Source organism: Bos indicus x Bos taurus, chromosome 20 (genome assembly GCF_003369695.1).
Source record: "Bos indicus x Bos taurus breed Angus x Brahman F1 hybrid chromosome 20, Bos_hybrid_MaternalHap_v2.0, whole genome shotgun sequence".
Lineage (NCBI taxonomy): Eukaryota > Metazoa > Chordata > Mammalia > Artiodactyla > Bovidae > Bos > Bos indicus x Bos taurus.
The window spans coordinates 53,657,058-53,677,403 of record NC_040095.1 but is presented as its reverse complement, the minus strand read 5'-3'; the positions used below and the strand labels follow the sequence as shown (position 1 = coordinate 53,677,403).

The 20,346-nt window shown below is 36.5% G+C and overlaps 1 protein-coding gene across 6 annotated transcripts in view; it reads right to left on the bottom strand.

Moving 5' to 3' along the window:
- Nucleotides 1–1,008: 1,008 nt before the first annotated feature.
- The window catches only part of CDH18 (cadherin 18), a 1,278,678-nt gene continuing 1,259,340 nt past the window's right edge, over nt 1,009–20,346 (bottom strand). For 3 of the 6 annotated variants that reach the window (XM_027520189.1, XM_027520190.1, XM_027520188.1), the window contains 2 exons: nt 14,118–14,369; nt 1,009–2,309 (listed from right to left, as the gene is read on the bottom strand). In XM_027520189.1, coding sequence (XP_027375990.1) covers nt 1,819–2,309; nt 14,118–14,369 — 743 coding nt within the window. In that variant the 3' untranslated portion in view covers nt 1,009–1,818. The remainder of the gene's footprint in view (nt 2,310–14,117; nt 14,370–20,346) is intronic. The other 3 variants (XM_027520192.1, XM_027520193.1, XM_027520191.1) reach the window with 3 other exon arrangements.

Here is a 20,346-nt window from a genome sequence, read left to right as displayed (position 1 = left end):
ATAGCACAAGGCAGTTGCCAACAGAGGCAAAATTCAAAATTTTGCAATTGAGTAGAATCAGACAGAAAATGTCCTATAACTTTTGAGGACTCTCAACTATAATGACCTAAAGAGAAAAGGAAAACTTGCCCTTGGAATAAATTTTAATTTGAGGACTTCAAAATTCCAATTAATCTGAAACACATAGATATATTCAATTTTGCAGAATAGGCTCACTATGTTATGAATTTTTATTTCACAACCAATATCAACAATAGCAAATTGTTATCTAAGCAATTTAGGGGGGAAAAACCAATAAATTCTGAAAAAAAAGATCAGATTATTTGGGGAAAATATGAAAAGAATTAAACTTTTATATATTCCGTTAGCAATTGCTTCACTGTTAAAAGTTTCATTAAATACTCCTAAGATAATGTACTATTTCATTTACAAAGTATGTAACTATGTAATTATGAACCAATGGAATTAGACACTAGTCTGCGAGCCTTTACATAACAAACTACTTTGCAATTGGGAAAACATTTTTATAAATGCTTATTGATCTTCATATAAACTGTGAGATAGGCAGGAAAGTCTTTACCATCTCTATTTTCTAGTTTGGGACCCTAAAATTCAGTGACATTAGGAGACATGTCTGAGAATAATGTGTGAACCTCCAACATATTTTTTGTAAGTCCCAAACATAAAAGGCTAATCAGACAGTGAGATAGAGGAGAAGTCTGAGCCTCTGTGAGGAATAAAGGCAAGTCAACCAAAATCTATGAAGTTTATGTAAATTAGAGGATAATCTTTTCAGACTACATAGTTATCATGTAAGGTACACTTTTTTTTTTAATGACTGCCATGTTTAAGCGAATTACACAAGTATAAACCAATTATCAAATTTTTGACAACCAATTTGAGGTACAAGAATGATCAGAATTGTTGATGTAAATGTCCTAAAACAAATGGAAAAGAAAAAGTATAGAGTTCCTCAATGTTTTATACAGGATAAGGTTTGCAGTTTGCTTTTTTTTTTTTTTAATAAAATCTTTCCCTGACATATCAGATGGTCTGAGTATATCTTAAAACATTCATTCTATCCATTTAAAAAAGGGGGTTCTCCTGTTAAAGGGGCACAGGCAGGACAGAGACCACAGTCTCCATGATTCAGAGCAGTGCACAACTGGTGCACAGAAGTTGCATACATCATAGTGCAAGCAGCAAATCCCCATGCTCCATCAATTCCATATGGAGAAAAGAAGTGGGGAGGGCAAAGGAAAATGGTACATACGAGTCCATGATGGAGTGGCCTGGTAGGCTGGAAATACCTCCTGTCATTTCAAGATGAGGCTAATGAGCTGTGTCATAATAGGGTGTGGATCTCAAGTCCACCCAAAAAGGTGGAAAAAGGTCATGATTACCTTCACCACCACATGATTATCAGTGTACCACCCCTAGAAATCAGAGTCACAAGTGATTTGGAAACTTTTTGTTTAGTTTTGCTTTTTGAAAAGAAATCACAAGATATTGAAACAAATATCATTGTTTGGCTTAATTCAGGTATTCTTCATTAAACAGTACACAGACTTTATTGAGCGATTGAAAATATACACAAGGAACAATAGCTTTTTCTCTGATTTTTTCTTTTTTTAATTTGACTTTCTTCCCTTTAAATAACCCAGTTTTCAATCATGAAAAGGGCACTTGTTTCTACAGTAGCTGTGCTCTGCTTGTTCAGTTCCAAGTACTGTTTCCAAGCTTCTTCCTTGCCATTGCTGAGGTTACATCTCCATTTGCTCAGTAAGCAAATTCTAGAAGGTTGCAAGGATTGACCCCCTAAGTTGTTCTTTCAGATTCTATTTCTCCATAGAGTTCAGCTAATGTTTTAAACTCGGGCCCCCAGTCTCCAAGGTACTGATAATCCTGGTCTGACTGAGTAGTTGCTGAATCCAGGGAGCTGATGGATCCAGCTTCTGATCTCTGACCCTCGTAGGCGTAAGTCTGCAGAGAGTCATAAGGAGGGACGCTGGGGTCTAGGTCGGCTTCCGCTAGTCTTTGCTTAATAAATTCCTGAACATCTATACTTTCCAGGGTGGACAATGTCTGGTGCCTGGGGGTAAGTTTCACTTCCGGTCTGATATCTCTGCGGTACTTTAGCTCCTCAGCAGCAGATGGATTCCTCAAGGCGGTGATGTCAAAGGCCTCCGTGTCTTCCTCGCCGCCCCCCTCATCATCGTAGGTGACCACATTCTCCCGCACATCCTCCTCTGAAATGATCAGGGGCTCTTTTTTGCTGCGTCTCAGGGTGATGAAGAGTACAACAATCGCTAAGCAAAAACAGAAAGAGGATGAAGAGTTAGAAAAAAGAACATTTTTGGAGATTGGACATCAGCAATTTCCAACTATTCTCATCAGCTTTGTTTCATTTGGGCTTACATTGTGATCTCTGCACTCTCTAAATACCACCGCAAGAATTTTTAATAGTCCGAAGAATGTAGAAAATGAGTATCCCTACAAAACAATGGGAATAGTTGATCTGGTGAACCCCATGATATTCTCATTTGCCAGGCTATGCTTTCAGGATTCCTGATTTGTGATTGTCTAACCACTCATTGTTTACACTGAGGGGAATAGCTGATGGAAAAGCAATATGAAATTCTGACTGGAAAAATAATTGTGTGTGGAGGGGTCAATCTATAGATATTAATTCATCTAAAGATGCATACACTAAAAGCAGGATATTTTAAGTTTTTGTAAAACAGGAAGAAGGAGCCCCTATCTTTAACCCTTTTTGATTCTGGGTAGGAATAAAAGCAGGGATATTTTACATGGTTCATCTCTTTTGTCCATTATCCTTTAGAATGATGTTATCAGGCTGTAATTATTCCATTTAACTATCAGATTTCAAAATATGTTATTTATTTTTATGTTCATGTAGAAATATTTCCATTTACACAATGTTCTTTACATAAAACTTTTATTTAATGCTCAAAATAGAGCTGGGATATCCTCACTTTTAAATTGAAAAAACTGAGACTCAGGAAAAATTACATGAGTAAATACTGTATAAGTTTAGGTCATACAAATGGTGGGTGGAAAAGCTGGGGCTCTAGTTTATTACTTTTCACATTAAAGGTGATTATATTTCCATTGCCATATTCAACTTTAGTATTTTAAAAATATAGAACATGAAAAAGTACATAGAACTGAGTGTCCTGTTGGATGTGTGTCTTAGGGAAATTTTTCCAAATACAGTGAATAGTTTCTTATTACCAGTAATGTAGCCACTGGGTAAATTGATAGAAATTTATCCTGGGTATTTTACTTTGGTTGTTCTTTCATTACTTTCAAATTATTCAGTTGGATAGTATTAAACCATTACTAAACAGAATTATCTCATTTTACTTTTTGTCATTAGGCCCAAGGTCTTTTACTTCATCTCTACAGACTGTGTTCTTCTTGGTTAGCTGATACTCTACATTTTATTATAACAAGTATTAGGTTCACTCTTATTTTAAATATCTCAATATGATAATCAGAGAAGTAAATTCAAATGGAATGTAGGATTACTAGATTTAATGAATAATTCAGGACACCCAACTAAATGTGAATTTGAGATGGTAACAACAACAAAAATATACTATATGTATAACATGAGATGAAACAGCAAAAATACATGTATAATGTATGTATATGTGTACACATAAACAACATATATTATATAGTGTGTGTACATATATACATACATATATATATATATAATTATGTCCAAAGCAATATGGATATATTTTATGGAAACATTAAAAAAAAGATATATATAATATAGATTTATCTCACTATTATGCATGGGGCATATTTTTGCTTATAATTTAAGTATGAAAGTTAAAGTGTTAGGCACTCAATTATTTCTGACTGTTTGTCACCCCTATGGACTGTAGCCTGCCAGGCTCCTCTGTCCATGGGATTCTACAGGCAAGAATATTGGAGTGGGTTGCCATTCCCTTCTCCAGGGAATCTTTCTGCCCCAGGGATCAAATCTGGGTCTCCTGCATTGCAGGCAGATTCTTTACTGTCTGAACAATCAGGGAATATATATATATATATATCTCAATACAACTTTATATATATATATATATACTTATATATATACATGTACATATGCATACATATATGTGTATATGCATAGCATAAGTATGTCTTGTTTAATATATCTGAAGGTGTGTAAGTGCATACATATACATACATGCATAAACACCTACAGATCTATAATTTTATACAAATTTCACACTTCTTTGCTGTATTTTGTCTATTTATCTATTTATTTATATATGTATATTATATTTTACTTGGAAATCCTGATTATATGTAAGCTTAAATAAATGATCATAAAGCAAACACCGGGTTAGCTATCCTCTGATAAAGAACATACCTGATACCCTAGAAACAACCCTTCTATACCTCCCTTCCCCTCTAAAAAGTAACTTCTATTCTTCATTTTTTTATTATTTCCTTGCTTGTCTTCATATAGTTTACCCCCCTTTTATGATAGCCCTAAACTAGATAAGTGTTGCTGAATTTGAACTATATATCATAGTGTGTACATGCTTTGAAGTCTTGAAAATATGGAGAGGAAAAAGAACAGGCATTCAAGCCAGAAGTGGATAGGATAATTACGAGAGAGAGGTCTACCATATGTGTAAAGAGAGGGTCACAATACTGGGAGGAGTCTAAATTTGAGGCAGGTGGAAGACTGTGGGAATGAAGAAAAAACAAAAAAGACAAAACATCTTTACAGAGAGTTAAGGAATCATCTGGAAATGTAAGGAGTAAAAGGATACTGACTGGGTAATGTGAAAATGCAATGGGGAAATTAGAGTTGACATGGTAAAGCTTTGATCACTGTGTTTGGAAGGGAGTGATCACAGAAAAGGCTGGAAATGAAATGCTGATTCTACATATGACCCTGCTTCATAAATGCTCTGTTACAGAGTACAATACTTTTCTATTCACATGACTTACTCTTTTAGCTGAATGCCGTCAGTATTTGATATCTCACTATTTATTTTAGTGTAAATTCAGCGTATAGCCTTTAAATTCAGTAGCCCAAGCAGAATCCTCAAGTAACATACTTCATTCTATCCAGAGGTTTATATTTATTATCCACCATATATTTCTGCTCATCATTATGGTTAAGTGAGGAGGCTGTTCTAGATTAAAATATCTACTGATAGTTCTACACACTGCCTAATTTATTATAATAAAATTTCTTAGTGTTTTAAATAAATTAAGCTATTTTTCCTTACGTTCAAATGGCTGATGATGGATGTCAAGGGACTTTATGTGATGTATAACAGGGAGAATGTGATCAATACTATTACTAAAGTATTCAAGTAATATACATCCCTTACTAATACTAGTATTCTATTTGCCTAATGTAACATATTTGATAATGCTGGATTTATTGTTATGATAGCTTCTGCTGCTGCTGCTGCTAAGTCACTTCAGTCGTGTCCGTCTCTGTGCGACCCCAGAGACAGCAGCCCACCAGGCTCCACCATCCCTGGGATTCTCCAGGCAAGAATGCTGGAGTAGGTTTGCCATTACCTTCTCCAATGCATGAAAGTGAAAAGTGAAAGTGAAATAACTCAGTCATATTTGACTCTTTGCGACCCCATGGACTGCAGCCTACCAGGCTCCTCTGTCCATGGGATTTTCCAGGCAAGAGTACTGGAGTGGGTTGCCATTGCCTTCTCCATGATAGCTTCTAGTTGCATTAAAAGCTATCCCTGACTTATATGGGTTGATTCAAAATATAGATGCTAGTTAAATTCGAATGTACAGTTTTACATCTATTTCTTTCTAGGCAAAGAGAGTTACTTGCCAGTGACAAATGATTCCTAGATTTGTTGCATACCTGTTTATTATAAAGATCAATATATAATTATCCATACAATCTGGAACACTTTTAAGGGTGTAAAGGGATTTCACTTATAATTACATCAGAATATCAGGACGCATATGGACATACAGTCCCTTTGAAAGTGAAAGTGTGAGTCTCTCAGTCTTGTCTGACTCTTTGTTGACCCCATGAACTGTAGCTTGCCAGGCTCCTCTGTCCATGGAATTCTCCAGGCAAGAATACTGCTGTAGGTAGCCATCCCCTTCTCCAGGAGATCTTCCCTACCAGGGATCGAACCCAGGTCTCCTGCATTACAGGAAGATTCTTCACCGTCTGAGCCACACCGTACTAATTAGTGTGAAACCGTCACGTGTGCGTGCTCAGCCGCTTCAGTCACGACCAACTCTGTGAGACCCTGTGAACCGTAGCCCACCAGACTCCTCTGTCCATGGGGTTATCCAGGCAAGAATACTTGAGTGGGCTCCCATGCCTTCCTCCAGGGGATCTTCCCCACCCAGGGATCGAACCCATGTCTCTCTACGTCTCCTGCATTGGCAGGCGGGTTCTTTAGCACTAGCGCCACCTGGGATAGTCAAGGGCAAATTTAAATCAACTCAGAGAAGAATATGGATGCAGAGAAGAATGTGGAAGGTACATTCCTAATGTCTCTCTTTACACTCATGTTTGTTTAGTAGATGTTTCTGGAGCAGATGGCACACAGCAGATAATCCATAAACAAGTCTTATGTGGATGAACAAAAAATTTTTTCTGAGAGTGACAATGTGACACTGGGTTAATTGAGTCTTCATGAATAGTAATTGTCTCACTAGGAAAATAATTTTTAAATATTTAAAAAATCAGCTTCATGTTCCTAAAAATTCCAAAGACCTAAGTTTGCTTGAAAGTATTTCTTAAAGTTTGAAAAACAAAATGCTTCCCTAAAATCGCAAGGCCAAATTTATTTAAAGAAAATGAGTGAAGATAATAATCATACTTGAAAGTTAAACCCAATTTTAAAACTGGCAGGCAAGTGATATATTTGAATTAATCCCTCACAGTATATCAAACTATAGACGTATAACAGGGTAGCACTTCTTTCAGTGTTTCATCTGAGAAAATATACTATGATAGAGCCACGGAGTTGTTGAAAATGAGAAAGAGAAATACAGAGCTTGTCCTCTGTTCAAAATTATATTATAAATGATTTCTGGTATTTTGCAGCTTAGTTATATGAACTGGGGTGAAATGAATAAATTGTAGTATTTGAAGGAAATGGCAACCCACTCCAGTATTCTTCCCTAGAAAATCCTATGGACAGAGGAGCCTGGTGCAGGCTACTCTCCATGGGGTCACAAAGAGTTGGACACGACTGAGCGACTTCACTTTGACTTTTCACTTTCATGCATTGGAGAAGGAAATGGCAACCCACTCCAGTGTTCTTGCCTGGAGAATCTGGGGACGGGGGAGCCTGATGGGCTGCCATCTATGGGGTCGCACAGAGTCGAACACGACTGAAGCGACTTAGCAGTAGCAGCAGCATCCTGATGAATATTTTATTCTTGGTTAGTGTATTTCTTTTATTTTCATTAAGTGTGACCAGGATTTTAATCCTGCATGATTCATTTCAAAGAAAATTAAAATGAATTTACTGTATCATTATTTTATTCATTAAGAGATTCAGATTTGTGGAAACAGTTTTCTCTTTGTTTTCTTCTATATTATATTTACTTACTCATATAATCTTTCCAATACCCAGAGAGTACTAAGGGGTTTTGAATTTTCATAACTTAACTGACATACAACTTACATTTGAATAAATTATGTATTGACTCCTAACATACCCCCAAATACTTTTCATAGCAGATATTTTTACCCCTAAATATCACTGATTCTTTTTTTGTATCATCATATGTTAGCACTAAATTTGATAGGATGAAGTGGCCCAAGTCAGGGAGATTATTTTATTAGGTTCTGTAGCCATAATTGGTAATGACACTTCTCACTGCAACTTATTTTTTCACACCCAGGGGAATCCATAAAGTCATTCATAATAACTCTGATGACAAACAGGTTTGCCACTTATCTTCTCATCAATTTTACTTCCTCTCCTAGCCCCTCAGTCTCCTCTTACCACATCCACCGTGATTCCCATGCAGGAGGAAATTTACATCCCCAAATAGGAGCAAACAACTTGGTGAATTCATCTAAGTCAGCTGATTATATGTGATGTGTGGACTATGAAGGTAGCTGGAAGAAGTCCATTTTAGATCCTGATAAAATGATCTCTTGCCCTGGTTTGCTCTGCCCACAGTTCTGGAGCCTCTGACAAGTAATGCAGTGGGTTGGGAAAGAGATGTCAGATGCCCAGGAGAGGAAGGGAATTCCAAGAACCCCATCCTCTAGCACCAAAAGGATTGCATCATGACGGCTTACTGTAAATTCTTTCCTATCCATTTCTTAAAAGGGATCTGAAAAGTTAATCCTGACAAAACATAACTCACAAGGTACACATTTGGCACTTAAAGTTAGGCCCTTTGGTTTTCAAGCACCATTTTCTAGTAATTGATGTATACATAGATGGGGTCTACCAAATTGCAAAATATTGAATAATATCTAGCCTATAATAAAACATAAATAAGCAACAAAAATTCTTACAGATGACTGTAAGGTTATTCTAGTTGAAACTTCATTTTCATAGATTCATAAATAGAAGCAAAAATACCATGGTCTTGAGATCACACAGTTAATTAGTGGCAAAAATAGGGCTGAATTTTCACAATGCCAGTCACGTTCACAAAGAGCTACTAACTGAAACATTTCAGTATCAAAATATTAGTTGCATGATTTATTTAGCTGTTGAGGTTGAATGCAAATTCAGAATTACAAGTTCTAAAATAAAGTATTGCTACTTCTGATATTGCTGATATTTTTCTGGCAGCCTGTGAACTCACATATTAGCCAACATTATTTCAAAATTTGCTGGCATATTGAGTGCAGCACATTCACAGTGTTATCCTTCAGGATTTGAAATAGCTCAACTGGAATTCCATCACCTCCACTAGCTTTGTTCGTAGTGATGCTTTATAAGGCCCACTTGACTTCACATTCCAGGATGTCTGGCTCTAGGTCAGTGATCACACCATCATGATTATCTGGGTTGTGAAGATCTTTTTTGTACAGTTCTTCAGTTTATTCCTGCCACCTCTTCTTAATATTTTGTGCTTCTATTAGGTCCATAACATTTCTGTCTTTATGGAGCCCATCTTTGCATGAAATGTTCCTTTGGTATCTCTAATTTTCTTGAAGAGATCTCTAGTGTTTCCCATTCTGTTGTTTTCCTCTATTTCTTTGCACTGATCGCTGAGGAAGGCTTTCTTATCTCTTCTTGCTATTCTTTGGAACTCTGCATTCAGATGATTATATCTTTCCTTTTCTCCTTTGCTTCTCGCTTCTCTTCTTTTCACAGCTATTTGTAAGGCCTCCCCAGACAGCCACTTTGCCTTTTTGCATTTCTTTTCCATCGGGATGGTCTTGATCCCCGTCTCCTGTACAATGTGACAAACCTCCGTCCATAGTTCATCAGGCACTCTATCTATCAGATCTAGTTCCTTAAATCTATTTCTCACTTCCACTGTATAATCATAAGGGATTTGATTTAGGTCATACCTGAATGGTCTAGTGGTTTTCCCTGCTTTCTTCAATTTAGTCTGAATTTGGCAATAAGGAGTTCATGATCTGAGCCACAGTCAGCTTCTGTTGAAAGTGCTGCACTCAATATGCCAGCAAATTTGGAAAACTCAGCAGTGGCCACAGGACTTGAAAAGGTCAGTTTTCATTCCAATCCCAAAGAAAGGCAATGCCAAAGTGCTCAAACTACCACACAATTGCACTCATCTCACATGCTAGTACAGTAATGCTCAAAATTCTCCAAGCCAGGCTTCAGCAATACGTGAACTGTGAACTTCCAGATGTTCTAGCTGGTTTTAAAAATGGCAGAAGAACCAGAAATTAAATTTCCAACATCCACTGTATCATCGAAAAAGCAAGAGAGTTCCAGAAAAACATTTATTTCTGCTTTATTGACTATGCCAAAGCCTTTGACTGTGTGGATTACAATCAACTGTGGAAAATTCTGAAAGTGATAGGAATACCAGACCACCTGAATGACTCTTGAGAAATCCATATGCACGTCAGGAAGCAACAGTTAGAACTGGACATGGAACAACTGGTTCCAAATAGGAAAAGGAGTTCATCAAGGCTGTATATTGTCACCCTGCTTATTTAACTTATATGCAGAGTACATCATGAGAAACGCTGGGCTAGAAGAAGCACAAGCTGGAATCAAGATTGCCAGGAGAAATATCAATAACCTCAGATAGGCAGATGACACCACCCTTATGGCAGAAAGTGAAGAAGAACTAAAAGGCCTCTTGATGAAAGTGAAAGTGGAGAGTGAAAAAGTTGGCTTAAAGCTCAACATTCAGAAAATGAAGATCATGGCATCTGGTCCCATCACTTCATGGGAAATAGATGGGGAAACAGTGTCAGACTATTTTGGGGGGCTCGAAAATCACCGCAGATGGTGACTACAGCCATGAAATTAAAAGACGCTTACTCCTTGGAAGAAAGTTATGACCAACCTAGATAGCATATTGAAAAGCAGAGACATTACTTTGCCAACAAAGGTCCGTCTAGTCAAGGCTATGGTTTTTCCAGTGGTCATGTATGAATGTGAGAGTTGGACTGTAAAGAAAGCTGAGCACCGAAGAATTTTGAACTGTGGTGTTGGAGAAGACTCTTGAGAGTCCCTTGGACTGCAAGGAGATCCAACCAGTCCATTCTGAAGGAGATCATCCCTGGGATTTATTTGGAAGGAATGATGCTGAAGCTGAAACTCCAGTACTTTGGCCACCTCATGTGAAGAGTTGACTCATTGGAAAAGACTCTGATGCTGGGAGGGACTGAGGGCAGGAGGAGAAGGGGACGACAGAGGATGAGATGGCTGGATGGCATCACTGACTCGATGGACGTGAGTCTCAGTGAACTTCGGGAGTTGGTGATGGGCAGGGAGGCCTGGCATGCTGTGATTCATGGGGTTGCAAAGAGTCAGACATGACTGAATGACTGAACTGAACTGAACTGATTTCAAAGTTACAAATGTCTATATTTCAAGTTTGTGGGCCAGATATTTTCTCTATAACAATATATGCCCTTAAAATGCCATGAAAAATATAAATTACATTACAAATAATTATTGCTTAAACCCAAGGTTAAGAAATTCTGCAACTTTTGAATTATAGTGTAAAGACATTTGATTTTCAATATAAATTGAAGGAGCAAACATATCAAATGTAACCTTTGTTTCATTAGCCCTGATGTATAGCATAATTTTTAGAAATATTCTCTTATTTACCTCAAAGTGGGGGAAAAAGCCATTTTCATAAAATCAATTAAAGGAATGTATTGTTTCACAATATAATGAAATGATTTTTTATGTAATATAGGGGCTTTGCTTATAGCTCAGATGGTAACGTGTCCTCCTGCAATGTAGGAGACCCCAGTTCAAGTCCTAGGTCGGGATGGCCCACTGGAGAAGGTATAGGCTACCCACTCCAGTATTCTTGGGCTTCCCTTGTAGCTCAGCTGGTAAAGAATATTATTTTATATAATATGCCTAAATGTACCTTACATTGATATCTGTCAGTTTTAAAGGTTTTAATTTTAGTATGCAAAATAATTTTCTGATGATAAATGAAAATAAAAGCCAAAGGTAACAGGTTCCACCACTGAAATATCTTTCAGAATAAGGACTTGGAAGAACTTATATTAATGTCAGAGTGTTCTTTTTTTTTCTTTAATTGAAGTATAGTTGTCTTACAAAAAGTCACTGAGTTCTATTCTTTGTAGTTTCATTTAGGAAATCTAGAGGATTCAATGTTTGTAGCTGTTTATTCTTTGGGTTTTTTTTTTTTTTTTTGGTTGTTGCTTTTGAAAAATACCATATGATATCACTTATATGTGGACTATAAAATATGGCACAAATGGCCCTATCTACAAAACAGAAACAGACTCACAGACATGGAGAACAGACTTGTGGCTACCAAGAGAGAGGGGGTTGGGGGAGAGGGTGAGAGAGGAGTTTGGGATTAGGAGACATAAACTATTGTATATAGGATGGATAAAGCACAGGTCCTACTGTATAGCACAGGGAATAATATCCTATGCTAAATCATAATGGAAGGGAACATGAAAAAAAGAATATATGTGTATAACTGAGTCACAACATTTCTTATCAACTATACTTTAAAAAATTAAATTAAAAAAAGGGGAAAAAATCTGATTTTTCTGGTTGCCTTCACCACCATGCTTCTACTATAAAAGACTGTACTACAATGAAATAGCTCTTGTTATGAAGAGTTAAACCTCCATGCTTCAAATTGCCAAGTGCAATTGACACTTTTTGTTGCTCAATTTACTTAACTTTTAGGCAGTTTTTGCATGGTTGAATGCTCTGTCCTCCTTGATACACTTATTTTCTTTGATTTTAGGACATCACCCTTACTAATTCTGTTCCTTCTTCTGTGATTTCTGCTTTGCTTTCCCTGGTATTTCATCCTTCTTGACTTGGTGATCGCACTGCAGTTTATCACAGCTCAGTCCTGGTCTATCCTTCTCTCTTCATTGTCTCTGGCTGTGGTGACATCAACAAAATGCATTTCTAGTGTCCCTCAGCTCTGGGAAGATCAATGAAGGTCTTAAAGATTCACATTTAGCAAGAGATGAAAAGTCTCTGATACTGTTCTAACTCAGCTGCATATCTAGTTTACCCAAGATTGTTTTTGTTTGTTTGTTTTCTGTAATTTTTGGCTATTATACTCTTAGCCTTGGATACGTGTTTCTAGAAAAAACACCATATCATAAATATTAAATGTTTGCTTACTGACCTGAAATGGAGTGGGTAGCCTTTCCTTCCTAGAAAGGATCTTCCCAACCCAGGGATCGATCCCAGGTCTCCCACTTTGCAGGTGGATTCTTTACCAGCTGAGCCATGAGGGAATGTGCTGGTCCAAATTATGCTGTGTCTGAGTGAGACAAATGTATTGTATTCCTAACTGATTTGCCTACCTACTCTCTTGTCATCATGAGATCTGCTATCCACTTCATTCATAGCTGTCTTTGTTAAGCATACAGATGTTATGATGGGACACGCCTACTTTAAACTTCTCCTTGGACTCTTAAAACCAAACCCACCTTTTTTTTTTTTTTTTCATTTTACCCCATCCTTTCTACTCAGTCTCATGTCACCTTGATCTCCACTCCTCTGTAAAAGTAATTTGTCTTCTAACCCAGGAACAAAACAAGGGACAAGAATTTCTCTGTCTCACCAAAGTATGTATTTTGTTTGTTTTTCTAACATACACACATAAGTACAGAGAACAGAGCAAAATATATGGTGCTATGAGAAAGCTAGAGGGTGAAGATACACTGGAAACATATATACATACCCATTTAAACTCTAAATCAAAAGATTCTTTACATCTACCTTTCTTATAAAAAAATATCTGAATTTGCTGTCTCACTTTGTATAGTAATTCTAAAGAGTTTATAATAATATTGGCTTCAAATGCAGTTGGTAAGGTTTTGACTTATCAAAGAGAACATAAAATTAGAGAAATTATCTTCTTTAAAAAATGTAATTCAATAAATTAAAATACATTAGTTTTAATTTAATAATAATATCTGATATCTCTGAGACCAAAAATTATTTTAGACTTAGTCCTGTAAATTCAACTGAAGTTGATGACCAACTAATATTTTAGACTGATAGAAGTTTCTACAGGAAACTTATTCTTTTTAATTGGTGGTCAGATTCATTGTAAATAATGTCACTTATGTTCTTTGAAATAAATTGGAAAAGCCCTTTCAATATGGGATTCAGAATACTTAATACCATTTCTTTCTAAAGTAGATCTTTTCTAAAAAGATTTATCCTACCCTTTCTTCTCACATTTCAACTCTCATTACATTTGAACCAAATTATTTCAAGATTAACTATGGTATCAAGAAGGTTATTTAAACGAAAATCAGTGCAGTCAAGTTTTGGTATTACATAAAGCATTCCTAGCTCTAAAGTCTTGTTAAAATGACTCTGTCTCTGTCTGTCTCTGTTTTTGAACGCACCGCTGTAGGGCACACTCAGAAATGCCATCATCCCTTAGGATTTAGAGTGACTTACCTAGGAGGATGACAACACACAGAAGAATAGCGATTAAGGCTCCTGTACTCAAACCAGCCGAGGACAGGAAGGCTTCGGCATGGCAGGTCCGCACGCGCCCATCTCTCTCGCATGCACAAACCCTGATGGTGAGGGTGCTGCTGCTGCTGAGAGAGGGGATTCCACCATCAGAGATCATAATGGGGAGATAATACACATCCTGAATAGTTCGACTAAATCTCCTCCGCCTTGTCAGAATGCTGGCTGTGTTATCTATGACAGACATAAGCAGAACAAAATGTACTTAGTAAAGCCGCCGTTAAAGAGTCACATTTCCTTTAAAGGATAACATGGGTATGTGTATTTTTTTTTTCTTTTATGAAATGGATAGAGGAACGTGAAGGGAGATTATTAACCAGTTACTAAAACTGGTTATTAAATGGAGAAAACTATGTGAAAAATTAATAAGGCCTGGACTAAAGGGGAGGGGAAATAGTGGATGACAGAGGAGGTAGAAGCAATAAACATTTGGCGTGTGGACATTTTAGCCAAAGGGTTGAAAGTGATTCATGGACACCAAACTATGGGGTGAGCTAGTGTCCCTATCCCAAACCTGGTGACTCTGATAGAAACAGGTATCTATATGTTTAGCAAACTTCAAGTGAGGTTAATATACAAAAATGTTTAAGAACCATTGATACAGGTAATATATTTATGGAGACACCAGATAAACTGATACATTGTTTTACACTTGCAATTTGAAGAACTTTTGTTATAGTGCGAACACCATGGGGAAGTAAATGATGAATAAAATAGTTAATTCATTTTTATGTGCTTTTAAAATGCCATATACTATGGTAAATAATTGCATGATGACTTTTGATCAATCCATACAACCATAAAAGGGAGAGAATGCCACATTCCTTACATTTTAGGGAAATTCATTTTTATTAGGAATAATACTTTTAACATGAATAACCTGAGTCCCATGGGGTAAAATGCCCCAAATCACAGAGCTAGACAATAATCAAGCTACGCCCCAATACATTCTAGAACCTGCTCAAAACCAGGATGCCATACTGCCGCTTCTTCACCAGTTCACTGGCAGTTCATATCGATGGCATTGGATGCACTTAGGACATGTTTATTTCAGCATTGTTATTTCTCCTTCTGCATCTATTAACTAAAGGATCCTTTAGGTGCACATTCGTATGTGCTGTTCAGAACTCCTGCATAGAGTGACTTGTTACCTGAACTGTAGATTGCTACCTGGCCCAAGGTCATATCCTTCTGGAGCAGCACATAATCAATGACTCATTAATTCAAGGTTATAAAGATCAAGTCACTTCTGCTAAATGCAGAAAACCTTGAAGGGCAAGCTTAATTCCAGCTTTCCCATGGGGTCAGCCATAGACATGTTCGAATTTTATGGTCGCTTAATTGCTCACTCTGCCCTTTCTTCCACTCTCACTGTGGTCCATAACTGCTGATCTTGAAGGCAAACTGCAAGAAGCATCCTGTCCTCTAAGCTCCAGTCCAGAGCCTGCTTCCCAGAGAATCCAACGTTTGGCTACAGCTGCCAATTAATGATTTTTCACTATAAAGTTAGTAAATTGTTAGATAATTTAGGAATTCTTTTTCTCATATCAATTTCTATTATTCAGAAAATTGGAATTCTATTACTTATGAATATGCTTATGATAATTGATATAGATATATTTTGATTGTATATTGCCAAACTAATCCAAAAAACAGGTAATATTTCAAACATTCAATGGAATACAGATAATAAAACACATGAGTGATTTATATATGTAAAACTTATATATAGATCTATATGAGTATATACATCTATATGAGTTGTTGAAGGTGTGTTATAGAATATAAATAATCTAATAAGTTACTACCAGTATTTTCTTACTTGGGAGAAGAGAAATTTAAAGAAAAGTGTATTGATTGTCTACTCTGAAGCAGGTTTCAGAATGATGGAAAAAAAGAGGAGAAATTGCATCATATGTGTTTTTAAGAGTAAAACCATCACAAGTACACTCTCAGAAACCCAGACCTTTGATTAAGTACATCTATCAGGTGTAGGATGTTGCGTAGTGGTTAATATAAAATTGCCTCTATTCACAATTTCTTAATCTAAGAAAAAGATATGAACAGATACAGACACAAACATGTTTGAGGATCTCACAGTCAGTCCTCTGAAGAAAAGATGGAAGACACTGGTCCCTGATCCCAAGAAACCTCATGTGAGGTTTTACACATTATGTGTGAATCACATGATAAGATATAAGGGTAGATGGGGACTCCCCTTTATGGCTCTAGGCTTGTGTGCACTTTACATTCTTCATCTGGTAGCAAGTTCTTTATCAAGATAATTATTGGAAATACAATCAGAAACATGATAAGAAATGAGAAGAAAGCCAGAATATGTTTCTAGGGCACTTTAAGTTCTCAAATAGAAAGCTCTCAGACACAGAGACATGACAATATTCTTTCATTTTCCCAGCTGAAGGTCTGACTTTTGAAAAGAAAGAAGATTCAGAAAGCAAAAGCTTCCTACCTAGAAAGGCTTAGCATAGTAGAATAATGAGCTCTTGACAAGGGATATTGTGTTCCTCTCTTGACCTGTAGAAAATGTACTTGGCAGTAGGCTCACTGAACTTGAACAAGCAAATTTTGAACTAAAATGAAAGAGATAAGAAGATACATATATATCTACATACATATAAATATAATTATGTATGAGAACAAACTTTATCTCACTTAAATTGCAATATTACATGACGAGCAATGCCTCTAAACTTGAAATATAAGATGTAAAAAGATAAGGTGTCCATAGGTGTGTGGGTTTATCTCTGGGCTTTCTATTTTGTTCCATTGATCTATATTTCTGTCTTTGTGCCAGTACCATACTGTCTTGATGACTGTGGCTTTGTAGTAGAGCCTGAAGTCAGGCAAGTGTTGCTGGGAAAACTGGTCAACCACTTGTAAATGAATGAAACTAGAACACTTTCTAACACCATACACAAAAATAAACTCAAAATGAATTAAAGATCTAAACATAAGACCAGAAACTATAAAACTCCTAGAGGAGAACATAGGCAAAACACTCTCTGACATACATCACAGCAGGATCCTCTATGACCCACCTCCCAGAATACTGGAAATAAAAGCAAAAATAAACAAATGGGACCTAATTAAACTTAAAAGCTTCTGCACATCAAATGAAACTATAAGGTAAAAAGAGAGCCTTCAGAATGGGAGAAAATAATAGCAAATGAAGCAGCTGACAAACAACTAATCTCAAAAATAGACAAGCAACTCCTGCAGCTCAATTCCAGAAAAATAAATGACCCAATCAAAAAATGGGCCAAAAGAACTCAATAGACATTTCTCCAAAGAAGACATACATATGGCTAACAAACACATGAAAAGATGCTCAACATCACTCATTATCAGAGAAATTCAAATCAAAACCACAATGAGGTACCATTTCATGCCAGTCAGAATGGCTGGGATCTAAAAGTCTACAAGCAATAAATGCTGGAGAGGATGTGGATAAAAGGGAACCCTCCTACACTGTTGGTGAGAATGCAAACTAGTACAGCCACTATGGAGAACAGTGTGGAGATTCCTTAAAAAACTGGAAATAGAACTGCCATACGACCCAGCAATCCCACTGCTGGGCATACACACCGAGGAAACCAGAATTGAAAGAGACACGTGTACCCCAATGTTCATCGCAGCACTGTTTATAATAGCCAGGACGTGGAAGCAACCTAGATGTCCATCAGCAGATGAATGGATAAGAGAGCTATGGTACATGTATACAATGGAGTATTACTCAACCATTAAAAAGAATGCATTTGAATCAGTTCTAATGAGGTGGATGAAACTGGAGCCTATTTTACAGAATGAAGTAAGCCAGAAAGAAAAACACCAATACAGTATACTAACACATATATATGGAATTTAGAAAGATGGTAATGACAACACTGTATGCGAGACAGCAAAAGAGACACAGATGTATAGAACAGTCTTTTGGACTCTGTGGGGAGGGTGGGAATGATATGGGAGAATGACATTAAAACATGTATAATATCATATAAGAAACGAATTGCCAGTCCAGGTTTGATGCAAGATACACGAAGCTTGGGGCTGGTACACTGGGATGACCCAGAGGGATGGTATGGGGAGGGAGGTGGGAGGATGGTTCAGGATGGGGAACACATGTACACCGTGGCGAATGCATGTTGATGTATGGCAAAACCAATACAATATTGTAAAGTAAAAATAATAATAATAATGAAAACAATTAAAAAAAAATAAGATGTAAAAAGTAAACCAGTCCCAAGTATTGGGACTTCCCTGGTGGTCTAGTAGTTTAGACTCCTGGTGCTTCCACTGTTAGAGGCACGGGTTTGATCCCTGTTTTGGGAGCTAAGATCCCTCATGCTTTGTGATGCAGCCATTAAAGAAAAAAAAAAAAAGTATTACATATACACAATGGAGTATTACTCAGCCATTAAAAAGAATACATTTGAATCAGTTCTAATGAGGTGGATGAAACTGGAGCCTATTATACAGAGTGAAGTAAGCCAGAAAGAAAAACACCAATACAGTATACTAACACATATATATGGAATTTAGAAAGATGGTAACAATTACCCTGTATACGAGACAGCAAAAGAGACACTGATGTATAGAACAGTCTTTTGGACTCTGTGGGAGAGGGAGAGGGTGGGATGATTTGGGAGAATGGCATTGAAATATGTATAATATCATATATGAAACGAGTTGCCAGTCCAGGTTCGATGCACGATACTGGATGCTTGGGGCTGGTGCACTGGGATGACCCAGAGGGATGGTATGGGGAGGGAGGAGGGAGGAGGGTTCAGGATGGGGAATACATGTATACCTGTGGCAGATTCATTTTGACATATGGCAAAACCAATACAATATTGTAAAGTTAAATAAAATAAAATTAAAAAAAGTATTACAGAAAGTCTAGAATAACTTTAAACCAGACAAAATTTAATATGAATTGAATAAATGGAAACCATACCAGGATGTTAAATCTGTGAATAAGAAGTGCTAATTTTCAATGCCAAGTAAAGGATAATCTCTAATAATGTGTACTCAATGTTGGTTCTTAATTCTAATTCTTAAGAATTTGGACGCTAATTACTTTGCAATATAGTATTGGTTTTGCCATACATCAACATGAATTAGCCTCCAATTAAAATAAATTAATTTATATTAAAAAATAAATAAAAATAAATAAAAGTCCCAATTAAATGACAGGAAAAAAAAAAAAAAAGAATTTGGATGAAGACGGAGGATAATAGAATGGTTGGAAGCCAAGCTAATATAGCTAACCCTGGATTAGGATTCAAAGGGATTTTGAACAGCTAGCTAGTACAAAGAACTCAAACTAACAAGAAGACAGAAAATAAAGATGCATATTAGATGTAAAGTTTAAAGGGTATCATATGGGAGAGAACTTGAGTAATGTCTTTTGTTTTCAAATACATACACTATCTGAATGCAATAATGAAGCAATAGATCTGAAGCAGTCTCAGAAGCATTCAATAAAGCTGTGGAATTTTAAGGCAATCCTTCATTGGGAATATTCCATTACATACTGTCCATAAGTTTGGATCTACTGTCTTAAAACTGATATTTTTAACTCAATTTTGAAGTCCTTGACGTTGATAAAAGGTTTTGAAAAATATGTCATATGAAGAATCTTTGAAGCAAAGAGTGTCAGAATTCTACATGTCTTGTATGAGTTTAGGTGCCCAAAATGTCTTGGAAATTTTCCAGAAAATTTTGAGAAGCTCTGAGTAATTATTGTCTTTCTGAATACAATCAACATTTTCATGACATTCCCAGCAACTATATTTCAATGCAATGTCAAAAAAACCCTAAATGTGTTTTAATATTTCAAAGTAGATGACAGTACATTATTTATTTTGTCATATATCCCATTTCTTGTTCAGAAAAGGATGTGCAGACATATAGGAAGAAGCAGGGAGACTGCCATGCAAATATATCATAGTTGGCTCAAGTAGATATTTACAAATATCATTGTGATGACTGTGAAAGAAATGATACTTGAAGTCCTTTTTAAAAAATAATAATAATAATAACTTATTTTTGCAGCTATAAGAAGTCCAGGGATTTCATAATTGATGATTTTGGAAGGATCTTTCACACAAGATATTTACAGTAAAATGTA